We start from the raw sequence: 13,628 nt of genomic DNA on the forward strand, positions 1-13,628 counted from the left end.
GCCGGTATAATGTGTCAGACCTCATAGATGAACAGGGAGAACTGTGCACGTTGGAGGCCTTCGGAGCCGAGGAGCTTGCTAGGATGGAGAAGCAGGCAGAGCTGTAGTTAGGAATCCTAGTTTCCCTCCCTTTTGTAATGAAAGTACTCTTATGGAGGTTGTGATGTAATAATGAGCCAGACTCTCTTTATTTATGGAATAAAATGCCTTATTAACGTACCCAAAATTCGGGGCGTTACAATATTTCTCTATCAGGATCTCATTGTTATTGCTGGTTTCTGATATAGTTTTTGACTGATGTTATGACCATTGAAGCCTCTTCTCCTCGGTTATCCTATGGGAGTTTTAAGGGAAACCACTGTTGATAGGCCTGGTCATTGTGTTGTGATATTCTTACATGTAAAAAGATGTGTTCTTATGTCTACGTTCTATCAGTTTCTGATGTTCTCTTAGGCAAGTAGTTTGTATTCATGCTGTATTTTATCTGGGGTGGACAACATGAATCCAGTGCTTTAACTTGCGAATTTATTACCTCCAGGGCCATAAGAAAATTTAAGACCCAATCTGAATCATCTCTCCTTTCATCCTTGCGGTCTGCAAGAGGAGAAAAGATCTTGGAAGTGGATGGGACAGTCACCAGCCAGCCAGTTCTAGAGCATGTGGGAATTTCAACTTGGCCAGGTGGTTAACCACTTAGACATGTTAAATTGCAATTTTACCTGCACATTAGAAATTTTATGGGTAAAATATATATCACTGCTCTCGAATCTATGGTCTTGCAGTACATTTTAACTGGTATCGAAAACTCTGTGTTGTTTGCTACATTTTCTTATTCATGTGAATTGCAGGTCGACTAATTCTCACAGATCATGCGCTCTACTTTGAAGCTCTTCGGGTTGTCTCTTATGATAAGGCAAAAAGATATGGCTTGTCGGAAGATTTGAAGCAGGTTGTTAAACCTGAGTTGACAGGACCTTGGGGAACTAGACTCTTTGACAAAGCAGTCTTCTACAAATCAGTTTCCCTGTAAGACATGATGCAGTTTTTTTTTTTTTCTTTTTGTAGTCAGTATTTTTATTGTACTGGATTAGCTTAGAAGCAAGGACACTTTTACCAGGCCTCACATGTCCTCGGCCACCAGGTGTCCGTAATTTTTATTTCATTTATTTAAATGGAGATGTGGGAAACCCTTTTGATACATTGGAGATGCTAGGGACACATCAAATAACAATTTCAAAAAATTGGTGCGTGTTAAGATTGTGACAGATTCTAAAGTGTAATATACTTAATGAATATTGTTTTATTTTGTCGTAATGTTTATATTTCCTTTTGTTTTTATCCCTAAGTTTTCCGAGTTTATCATGTAAATAATTTTAAAAAATTATTGATTTCTAGCTTCTTTTTGGTGTTCAATGTCTTCTCCTTTCACTTGGGCACCATATTCTATTGTTGGTTAACGTAGTTCTAGATTTCTTTCTTTGGAGTTCTTGGCCTTCTATATTGTTTCTTTCCATGTCTATTTCAATAAAGTATTCTTCTTCACACACACACACACACACATAGGGGCCGGTTACCTCACACAAAAGTTGACACAAGTTTTGTGACGACCCATTTTGGAGTCCCACGCAAATGATTGGAGTCGTTCAATTTGTTTAAAATGTATTTTTAAGAGTTCCCGTAAAAAATCAACCCGTTTGGATATCACTAAGTGCTTGATTGGTTCATTCAGTTGATTCTTGTCAAATTTTACAGGATAAAACTCATTGAACCGATCAAGCCCTTACAAATATCAAAATGGGTTGATTTTTTTTACGGAAACCCTTGAAAACATATTTTAAACAAATTGAATGGCTCCGATCATTTGTGTGGAACTTCGATTAGTTTTGTGTTGACTTTTGTGTGAGGGGAACCAGCCCCATAGATATATGCTGGTTCTGCTAACATGTATTTTGACACCTTTTGTTTTTAGAGTCCAAACAAATGATTGGAGCCGTTCAATATGTTTAAAACATGTTTTTAAGAGCTCTCGTAAAAAATCAGCTCATTGATATCGGTAAAGCCTTGATTGACATCCTGTCAAAATTAGGGATAAATACCGATCAAGGCCTTACCGATATTCAAATGAGCTAATTTTTTACGGGAGCTCTTAAAAACATGAAATAAACCTATTGAACGGCTTCGATCATTTGCTTGGACCCTAAAATACAAAAGGTGTCAAAATAGGTGTTAGTGGAATGTTGAAATGTTTATCCCGTGTCCATGTCCTATTTTGGCGTTTCCATGCCGTATTGTGTTTGGTCCCCTGTCCAAACCTGCGCTTCTTAGTGAACTAGTATCTGAATTTTTTTGATGTTGTACGGATTATTTTTTTGAAACATATTGTTATTTTGAGGATTACTTTGCATATGCCCTAGATGTGAAATGTTAGGGTTCCTATCTTATCGTTTTCATTGCAAGGGTAGTGTAGTCTTCTTATCGCGTTAGAATTTGCTCAAGGTTAATATGGTTAACCTATATTAACCCAGTTAATCTTTGTATTAATATTATCTTTTGTAATACAACATATTTACGTCTACAATCTGTCATCGTATCTATTCCCATGGATCGACACTGATGGTTGCTGAGCTCCGACGATCGCTCACGAGTCATCTCAGACCCGAATTACCCTGACGTCCAACAGCCATTGTTGACTCGTAGGCAACTCTTGACAGTCAACTCCGGGCCAGATCTGAAACTTTTCTCTGGCAAGTTGTTTCTCTCTCCAAAACAGTGAAAGTCAACGATCTCTTTCTGGCTATCATCCAAGCTCACTCTCTCTCTCTCTCTCTCTCTCTCTCTCTCTAGTGTCTCTCTACGTAACTTTGGTTCTGGTTCTGGTTCTGCAGCAGTTGAACTTTTCTGCATATTGTTTGGCTCACGCGAAAGAGACCAATAGTCTAGTATTTGGTCTTCTCCTTTGTTGTTCATCATGGTTGACAATAAAAATCAGGCTAATAGCATACGTTTGATCGGTAACAACTACTCTTATTGGTCACATGTGATGAAATTTCATTGTTGGTCAGGGAATGTGGGGACACGAAGATGGTTCGATATGACTGCCTTCCTCCAAAAGTCCAATGGTAGACCACTGCACTTACAAAATGGGCCATGGAAAATGTGCAAATTCTTACTTGGTTTCACAACTTCGTAGAACCAAGTATTGTTGTGAATTTTTTGAAATATGAAACATCAAAGAAAATGTATTTTGGAAATATGTATCTTAAATCGGATTTTGGTAAGCATTATGAGCTTGAAATGCCAATCCAAAGTGCCACTCCAAAAGATAAATCAATTCTGGTCATAATGAGATGGCGAATTATTGAGGTCACTTGGCTCTTGTGGTACCTTCAGACTTGCAATTACTTGAAAGTTATCTGTAGTGTCATGAGAAACGACTTGTATGGTTTCTGATGGCTCTTCGAGATTAGTTTGAGCCTCTTCGCGGGCCATCTTGCCTCGGTCTCGCTTACCGTCGGTGTTGTAATTTGTGAGCTTATTGTAGAGGAAACTAGGTTTAAAGTCTCTTATGTTGCCCTTCCCGCTTAGTCTGCTCTACCTAGTCAGTATTTGACACTAATCTTGCCCACTCTAGCCTCATCTCATACAGGATACAGGTTAGAGGCAAGCCTAAACCATGGGTTGCCATGGATGAGACTAGTTTTTGCCATCAGAAGGGACGTTGGAGGAATGCGTGCCCTAAGTTTCTACAACTTAAAGATGCAATTCTTCTCATTTGACTGCACTGTCATCTTCTAGTGAGCGTTTGGAATTTTGAAGTTTGATCTTTTGGATAATAGAAAACATTTCTATTAGTGACTTTTTTAGTGCAGTGCTTGTAAGTTAGCAAAAATGTCTTTTACTGTTTGGGTCAATGTTTCTAGAAATGACTTATGTGACTATGCACCAATCCTCTTGTATTGATAAGCTTGTCCACAACAGTCGCGCTCAAAGAAAGCACCGTCACCTCCTTGACACTGCTTAGTCTTTTCTTCTTTCTGCCTTTGTTGCTTCTATATTCTATGGGGAAGCTATGCTAACTTCAGCTTATCTCTTGAATCGGATGCTTTCATCTCTAGTACTTGTCCTTTCAAGCGTCTTTATGGTCAAGTTCCTGACTACTTCTTCATGTTTTTGGTTCTGCTTTTTTTGTCCTTCCCAAAAGGGATCAAATAAACTTAGTGCTCGATGGCTCGTTGTGTTGTGTGTATTTTCTTGGCGTATGGCCTCAATGAGAAGGGCTATTGGTGTTATGAGATTGTGACAGAATAATTTATGTGTCTAGACATGCTACTTTTCTCGAGCGTCTGCCGTATTCGCTCTTCCTCTCAAAACTGCACATGTAGCTAAGGAAGTCTTGGTTCATATCTATTCATTTCCTTCTGATGTGCCTTCAGAGGAGTACATTTCCACTCTCGAAGTATTGCTGTGTCTTTTGCTCCCTATCATTCTACTCTCCTCCGGCCCTTTTCGCACACATATTTTCGCCACAATGCAGCTTCTCCAACTCCGCCTCCCTGCTCTACCGCTCCTCTACCTGCCTCTTTGGACCTTGGTTTGTCTAATACCCGGTATCTTGTAACGTCGTCCACAGGTAAGAATTGGCTTTAGTAACACGTACTTTTCTTCTTCCTAAAGCTCTTTTCTTGTATATGTACTTATGTTCAGCCCAGGTCTTATAAAAAAGCTTGTTATGATCCTAATTGGGTCCACATCATAACAAACTCACACTACTCTTGCTAAAACTCAAACTTGAGATTTGGTACCTTTGCTAGATGGTAAAAATATCATTGGTTGCAAATGGGTTTACAAAGTCAAAACTCATTCTGATTCTTCTTTGGAGCGGTACAATGCTCGCCTCATTACAATTGCGAAGGGTTTTATTCAAGCATATGGGATTAATTTCAAGGAGAACTTTGCTCCTGTTGCTAGGATGACCACGATTCGCACCTTGATCTCTATGCTGCGATGCACCAATATTCTCTGTTTTAGTTGGATGTTAAGAATGCATTTCTTAATACCTATCTATATGTATATGCGTCCTCCTTCGGCCCCTTCTCACCCTTCTGGTCTTGTTTGTCGTCTCTACCGTGCTCTCCATGGTCTTAAACAGTCTCCTTTTGGCTGGTATGAGCGGTTTCATTTTGTTGCTCTGCAGATTGGTTCTTAACCTAACCCATGACTCAGCTCCTTTTATTCGTCAGACTTCTGTTGGGCTAGTTCTTCCCTTATTATATATTGATGACATGATTATTGTAGACTCCGATTCTGCTGCCATTATTGAGGTGAAGTCTAATCTCTTTCGTTAGTTTGAAATTAAGGATTTGGATCCTCTTTAATATTTCCTAGGTATTGAGGTAGCTTCCTCCTCTAAGGGTTATCTGTTATCGCACACCAAATATGCCCCACTAATATTCCTCATGTCACTGATGACAAGGTTGTAGATGGTCCCTTGCATTGCATGCCAAGTTCTCTCTTTTTCGCTGGTGTACTCCAGAATGATCCTACGAGTATCGGGAATTGGTTGGTTGTGTGGTCTATCTTACGGTGACTTTGCTGGACAGTTCTCTGCAGTTCACGTCGTTAGCCAGTTAGCGTCTATTCCTTGTTTTACACATTGGGCTGCCTTGCTTCGTGTTTTGCGCTATGTTCATTGCACTATATATCCGTGTTTATTGCTCTCCTCTACTTCCAGCTTGACTCTTCGGGCATATGTTGATGCTGATTGGGCCGGTGACTCACCAATTGGAAATTGACCTCTTGGTTTTGTGTTTTTCTTGGTGATTCTTTCATCTCCTAGAAAAAGCTAGAAACAATCTGTTATTGGTCGCTCTGCTGCTGGAGCTTAATGCCGCGCTATTTTCTTGGTGCTTCTCATACTACTGCAGAAATCGTCTGGCTTCGTTGACTCTTATCTAATATGGTTGTTTTCCATGATTGTTTGCCTGAATTTTGTCTTCCATGAGCATACAAATCGTATTCAGATTGACTGTCACTTCGTTATGCCACCATCTCCAATTGGGCACTCTTGACCTACCATTCGTTCCATCCTAGCTTATGTTGGCTGACTTCTTCACAAAGACTCACAATGCTGCTTGTTTTTGCTTTCTCCTAGGCAAACTAGTGATGGTCTTTGCACTCACATCCTGAGTTTGAGAGGGGGTGTGAACTATTACGGTTATGTTATTGTATTTTATCGTTTCATTGCAAGGGTAGCGTAGTCTTTTTATCGTATTAGGGTTTGCTTAAGGTTAATAGGGTTAGCCTATGTAAACCTTGTTAGTCTTTGTATTAATCTTATCTTTGTAATACAACATGTTACTGTCTACAATCTATCATGCTATTAATTTTGTGGGGTTTCTTCTGTAGACCAGAACCAGTTGTGATGGAGTTCCCTGAGCTTAAAGGACATGCACGTCGTGACTATTGGCTTGCCATTATCAGAGAAGTATTATATGCTCATAGATTTTTAAATAAGTTCCAGATCACGGGAGTTGAACGTGATGAAGCACTTCTAAAGGCAACACTTGGGATTCTGCGTGTACAAGCCCTCAAAGAAATGAGTATTGCAAGCCCTTCTTGCGAGGACTCTCTTCTTATGTTCAATCTCTGTGATCAACTTCCAGGTGGAGACTTAGTACTAGAAGCACTTGCAAACATGTCATCCTCAAGGGACCTAGATCGGACTACCCATTCTAATGCTGGAGGCAGAATGTATTCAACATCGGCTATATCCATGGCTTCTAGCTTGGGGTTTGTATTTGGAACGAGTTCTAATGTTAATGAGGCTGGACTTTGTGTGGGTGAGATCACTGTGGGAGAGATAAGCCCGCTGGAAAGAGCAGTTACGGAATCCAGAAGCAACCATAAAAAGGTGGCGTTTGCAAAAGCAACTGTTGATGGGGTTAAAGTAGATGGAGTTGACACCAATTTGGCAGTCATGAAGGTCCTTTTGATTTTTCTTTATCAATTATTTGTTCGTTCCCCTTTTAACTGGATATTTGTTTTTAACTGATACACATATGGGAGAATAAATGCTGATCTAAGTTGTTGGTGTGTACCAATTCTCTCTCTCTCTCTCTCTCTCTCTCTCTCTCTCTCTCTCTCTCATATGCATGCATCTATGTATTCCATTAGGGCACGAGCCCTTTTTGGGGTTGGCAACATGACATTTTGCCATTCTTTTGTTTCACTTTATGGAATTACAGTTGAAATTGCATGATATTTTCTGTTTGGTGGATCTAAAATTCCTATGTACGCAGGAGTTACTCTCTCCTCTTACGGAAGTTGGGAAGTGGCTTCTTTCTCTGGCATATTGGGAAGACTCTCTGAAGTCTTCTATGTTCTGTATGGTTTCCTCTTACATCATATTCAGGTAAGCCGGTTATTTGAATTAACCTATTTGGCGCCCTCTAATTGTATGGACATCACAAAAGCATGATGCACAAAAGTTTATTTCTATCTATCAACTACACCTAGTTCTAAATGTGTGTCAATATTCAAGTGCTGCAAATTTTCTAAGCAAGAGGTTTCCAGTTTTTAGGTAAAATTAGCTGCAAAGTAAAGGGTGACCTGAAGCTGTTAAAAAATACTTAGCTAGCATATTTCGGACCATTAACTCCGAAGGTGCTTAGAATGTGTTGCCTCAGCTTCTCATAGTCTTGTTCTAGATCATTTTAAGGGTCTACACAGGATCTTTCCTACTGTATCTGCTTTGTTGGCCAGCTTCCTCCAGTCCATAGAACAATAAAGTTTGGAAGAGAATCTTGATTCACTAAGAGAGTAAGCATGGCAAGCCTTCCCCTGGAAAGCTAAAATGCAAATTGGAGTCAATTTCCATCAACTTGGACGTGAAGATATTGCTCCGATTGTGAAAGTGATGCAATATCAGGACAGAGTCTATCATTCTTGTACCCAAAAATTAGGACGCAGGCACGTTTGGTATTTAGAAATATAAACCATACAGAATGGAAACTATAAGTTTGTATGGTAATAGAATAATAATTGAAGCGCACATAAGAATGACATTACAAGAAATAATAGCTGCAGACAATAGCAAGCATGAATGAACTAGGCTACCATGACAATCTTGACCATGGGCCGCTTTTTGAAATTGCATTCTGACCTCCTTACGTGTTCCTAACGGGTCCCTAGGGCATTGCCACTGTGTTCGACTAAAGAAAATAGTAAGAATATTTGACACCTTATTAGTTTATCATTCGTGTGAACCTACAGTTTTGTGTTTGAGGTACTTTATCTTATTTTCTAAGGCAGTTTAGACGTTATGTTTCCTAGGTTATTGGTATTAGCCTACATAGCCTAATGGTTAATCAGGTATTAGGTTATCGCAATCCGGTTCAAAAAAAAAGGGTTATCGCATTCATTTGCAAAATTCTTTTACTTTTGGTTGTGTCTTTTTGCATTCTATCATGTTATAGATTGGGTTTTAGAATAGTTTATACTTGCAGTGCTGTAGCCGGCATGAGTACCTGGAGGGTTTGTAATTTTCTCTCTCCTTTTGGTGTGACCCCTCTGCATGTGCTACCACTCTCTCATTTGCATCTGCAAGCAACACCACCCTCTCGGTCTAAATCGTTGGTGAACCCAATATTATGTCCATTTGGTGAACGCGACATAAAATTCAGCAAGGCGGACCACTGCCGCGATTCTCAGACTTTCTGTCTCTTTGGCGGCACTCACCTTATATCTGGCATAACTTGACAGCCTTCGGCGAGCCTCGCACGCTCCAGTTTGACCCCCAGTCTGTTTTGTTTGAAGCTTTTGACCCTTATGTTAAATCATCCAACTCAAAACCAATTGGCAAAGAGAGGAGAGGCCGCCCATGCTCATATACTAGTTTTTGAGGTGATAATTAAACCGATGTAGGACAAATTCTAACACTCCGTGCACGTGTTATCCCTGAAAGGATCTGGAACATTCAGATCACAATGAAACTAAGTGCAACTAAGCCAAGGGTAAAGAGAAAATTACCTCTAAGGATAGAAAAGTGCATGTTAATTCCCATTAAGGATAAACTCAGTTTTTATTTACCTCTATGGACGATCACATTATGAAGATTATCCTTTTTACCCTTCAATAAATACAATTTCATACTTTATTATTTTTTCCTATTATAGGGTAGGGTACTCTTAGGTTTAGGCACTTTCATAGGGTTTTAGAGTGCACTTTCCTATTATAGGGTTTTAGTGGTTTAGGCACTTTCATAGGGTTTTAGGGTTTTAGGCACTTTCATAGGGTACCCTAGGGTTTAGGTTTAGGCACTTTCATAGGGTACCCTAGGGTTTAGATTTAGGCACTTTCATAGGGTTTAGGGTTTTAGGCACTTTCATAGGGTACCCTAGGGTTTAGGTTTAGGCTCGTTTTAGTGGTTTAACTTTAGACACTTTTATAGGGGCAATTTTGAAAAAATATTCCAGAAATACTTAACGGTGCATTTCCATTTTTTTCTGGACCTACACGTAAAACCCCAAGGGGAAAAGCATCCGAAAACCCTAGCTCTGATGCATGTTAAGTTACCAATAATCCCAAATGCTTAAGTTCTCAGGAAATGGGCCCAATAATGTATATCAAGCTATCTAATATCCTCCCTCACATGCAACCCCGTCTTGCAAGTGGAGATACAAATTTTCATTGATAGAGAAAAATAGAATACAAAGGGGAGAAGTAGAATGCCAACGGTGAACAAAAATGCAAATAGCGAGACTTGAACCCAAGACCTCTTGCAACCTGATCAATATCCAGTAATTTGTGACATTGCCAGACCTTTCGGATGTCCCGCAACCTTGGCAGACTTCCGGAAACCTCCAGCAGCATCTGTTTGACTTTGGATCTGCCCTTCTGAAGCTTTTGACTCTTGCTCTGAAACATGCAGCCAGTTGCGCCCTTGCTGGACCTTTTACGACCTCCTACAGCCTCTCCTAAACCTTTTCTGGCATCCATGGACATTGCTGGACCTCCAGCAGCTTCTGTTTCACCTCTGATCTGCTTTGCTTTGTTTAAACTGTCATCTTTCTGATGCTGTGCTTTTTGTGCCATTAAATTATTCCCTTCAATAATAAGCCTAAAATATATTTTTATCAGGGGATGTCTGGGCTATGCTTTTGCATTCATGCTCATCTGTATGGCACTCTTTATGGTACTTACGAGGTCCTTTGGCCAAGGAAGTGTTGAGGAGCTAAACGTAGTTGTACCTCCTTCAATGAACACAATGGAGCAGCTTTTGGCTGTTCAGAATGCAATATCTCAAACTGAAGAGCTTATCCAAGATGGAAACATTGTTCTTCTGAAGTTTCGTGCCTTATTGTTATCTATTTTCCCCCAGGTTTGTTTGTTTCTTCTTGTTATTTAATTGTACGGTTCTTTTAGTGTTCCCATTGTAGCTATGGTTGCACTTTGTTTCGTAACTTCTATTGTGTGGTCCTGCAACTGTCTTCCCTTTGAACTTGCATGTTTTGTTTCTACCGCATCTCTTTAAAGGAAACTGCTCTCTAAAGGGGAAACTATCTTCTGCTCAAGGAGTCTATTGTCTCCTTGTAAAAATTAGGCCTAAAGTCCAAATGGGCCTTGCTCAGATCTTTTCCCTCAGGTTAGTTTCGAAACCCCCAATGACATGGTGCCATTAATTTATCTTTTGGAAGGCTTATGACTTTGTCTATGCTGGATGTCTATTAAATTTATCGTTGGAGGCGCTACTCATTGATTCGTCAGGTGCCATGGATCAAATTACGGTGGGCAAGCTTTGTTGTCTTTGTAACCATGTGATATTCTATTTTCCTTTTTCTCGGTTTTGGAACAATGGGAAGATGGATTACAATTACATCATGCTGACCCTTGCCAGCAAAATCTGATGGGCATGTGTTGGCATGAAAAAGAGCCACAGGCCCACAACACTCTATTGTGACTTCCATGGTTTTGTGGAGCCAAATAAATATGCCCATGTGACATTGTGTCCAATGTCCATAAATTATATGCAAGGTAGTTTATGGTTTATATGAGTGAATCCCCGCTTATTTTTTTTAATCATTAAGCAAAATTGCATAAAAAGAGGCACTAAGGTAATGCCTTCGGAATGCATAAAGAAGTCCTACTACAAGAAGGTCCTATACATATGGTTCTCTCCTTTTTTAAACAGGGTTTAGGGGAACGGATGCATCATTTGGTTGGATGGTCTTTTATTTTCTAAATTCTCGCTTCTTTACTTTTTATTTTGCCCCAATTGAGTTCCACCAAACATCCATAAGGTCATAGTTGCCTTGAGTGTTCAGGCAACAAATACGTGTCCCCTGTTTCAGATAGTTATTAGAAGAAATAAGTCAAATAACAGTACCTTAAGGGCCCCCCTTTTTTTCATGGGATTAATGGAGAAAGCAATGTTTTAAAAACAGAACCGGTGAGCGAACTGGAAAAGGGACCGGGTGGACGGGTCACCGGTTCCACCGCGGTCGAACCAGAATCAAACCGGGATGTCATAAATATGTTAAAAGTATAAAACATTAAAACTCATTAAAAATTAGAATGTAAAAGATATTTGTAAAAACAATTTTGAAATGGGTGTGTCTATAGGGAAGTGTGCAAATAAGACGCAGTCTGTGTCTTTGGTTTGAATCCCATATTGGTGAAAAAACCACTTAGAGCAGCATTCGCTTCTATAAAATCATAACAAGGCAGCGCATTTTGCTCAGGGTAAGATGTGTGCGCGTGCTGCCCCAAGCAATAATAGCCCACTACTGCTAGCTTTTTGGCATGTGTGGCAGCTGTAAAGTTAATTGTGGTAATAGTAAAGTCCAAATTTGTCTGGTCCAGTAGGATCAGCCCGTCGCCGACTCACCGGGTTGACTGGGTAGATGGTTCAACAGTCAAGTTCAAGCGGTTTTCAATATGGAAGCTGGTTCTAGAAAACAAACGATTTTCGTATTAGCCCAGACCGGACTATGGCTCGGTTGATGGTCTTATCGGTTGAACTGGCCGGTCCGGTCTGGTTTTTAAAACATTGGGTGAAAGGATATGAAATCCCACGTGATATGTAATCTCATTGGTAGTGAAGGAATTAATAATACAACTCCCTCGTGATATCCATGGACATTTATTCCAGACGTTAGCAATTTCAACCGAATATCGGACATTTAGTTACTTTGGACATATACTAAAATCTGGTCAAATAAACGTGCCCCCAGGGCTCCGTATTTATCAGCAGTTGGTTCCTATATGAGGTGTTGAAAGCGGACAGCACCCCCAAGAGGTCGGTTTTATGCTTCATAAAAATCTTCTTTACCATTGCACTTTTATTGGCTCAGGAGTTTCAGTTACTAAGTGCTCCAAATTTTTGTCATTCACTAGTCGGTTCAGCTTTTGCATGTAATTTACTACTAATATTGTGTCCAGGCAAGTGAGAAATGTGCAGTTGCTCTTCTGTTAATGGCCTTGATTATCGCCTTCTTACCATTTAAGTACATAGTTCTTCTCGTTTTCTTGGAGCTATTTACCAAGTACTCCCCCCTGAGGAAACCAAGCACAGAGCGTTGGACACGGAGACTCAGAGAATGGTGGTTCAGCATCCCAGCGGCTCCTGTTGTTCTTGAAAGAGCAAAGGAGGACAAGAAGAGAAGGTGATGTAAATATTTGTTCAAGTTCGTGCCTTATATGTAAGTCAATGTTCTGTATGCCCTCAAGACATTTTCGGGTCTGTATATCTGCAGAGTGAAAAAAGTGCAGAGTCCCAATGAAACAATTTCTTTGATAGTTTTAATGTGATTTCCTGGTGTAATTTGTTTCCAATCATAATAATGCAGCAGCGATCATCATTTTGCTTGAAACCATGGTTCGTTTATTTATTTATTTTTGATCAGCAAAAATAAATTTCATTAACTCATAACACGAAGTGCAGAGGTAATAGGGGCTTGGGGTACACCGGCCTGACCTCCCAAGACCCTCATCTCCTAATTGTCTACTTCATTTACCAAAATGGGCTGTTAGTTTATCTTCCGTACAGGTATTCAAATGACGGTTTTTCTATTTGGTTATCAAACTAATTACAACTGTATCCAAAGACTAAAAATATGCGTTGTACCAAGCATATATCTGCCAGCCGACTCGATGATTGCTAACGTTATCACTACCTGATTCTGTTGTTCTTCGGACCACGTCCAGGATGATTGTTTGCCCCCACCATCTCACCACAATCATATGCAGCTGTGTCCAAGAAAACTACTACTATTATCACGGGAAATAGCAGCCAGTATTTTTGCTCAAAAATTTAGCAACCATTAAGTATCCTCTTCTGTGCAATTTTGTTGTCCTCTTGATGGGTGTTTAACAGAATATTCATCTCAGTTTAAGGTGGATATCTCCTTTATTTCCCGAAAATTTGCGTAGATTCACAGAGTGGTGGTAGTTCAAGATCCTTTTTTGGTGAACTGGAAGCTAGTCCATTACAAAATTAAACGAGAAAGCAGAATAATCACTTTAACAAGATAGTACATTGAATTGAATCAGAACATTATTTATTGTTAGCTTACTATGTTAACATGAGCATGAGTTTATTGATAGTAGCCGCAAACTCACCCTACAGATCG

At 39.8% G+C, this 13,628-nt stretch overlaps 1 protein-coding gene across 2 annotated transcripts in view; it reads left to right on the forward strand.

The window, feature by feature from the left end:
- The window catches only part of LOC131335967 (uncharacterized), a 21,504-nt gene extending 8,635 nt beyond the window's left edge, over positions 1-12,869 (forward strand). For both annotated transcript variants that reach the window (XM_058371544.1, XM_058371545.1), the window contains 6 exons: positions 539-681; positions 849-1,026; positions 6,406-6,982; positions 7,299-7,411; positions 10,138-10,378; positions 12,439-12,869. In XM_058371544.1, the coding sequence (XP_058227527.1) occupies positions 539-681; positions 849-1,026; positions 6,406-6,982; positions 7,299-7,411; positions 10,138-10,378; positions 12,439-12,666 (1,480 nt within the window). In that variant the 3' untranslated portion in view covers positions 12,667-12,869. The remainder of the gene's footprint in view (positions 1-538; positions 682-848; positions 1,027-6,405; positions 6,983-7,298; positions 7,412-10,137; positions 10,379-12,438) is intronic.
- The last annotated feature ends 759 nt before the right edge of the window (positions 12,870-13,628 follow it).

The sequence above is a fragment of the Rhododendron vialii genome, chromosome 8a (genome assembly GCF_030253575.1).
Source record: "Rhododendron vialii isolate Sample 1 chromosome 8a, ASM3025357v1".
NCBI classification, from domain to species: domain Eukaryota; kingdom Viridiplantae; phylum Streptophyta; class Magnoliopsida; order Ericales; family Ericaceae; genus Rhododendron; species Rhododendron vialii.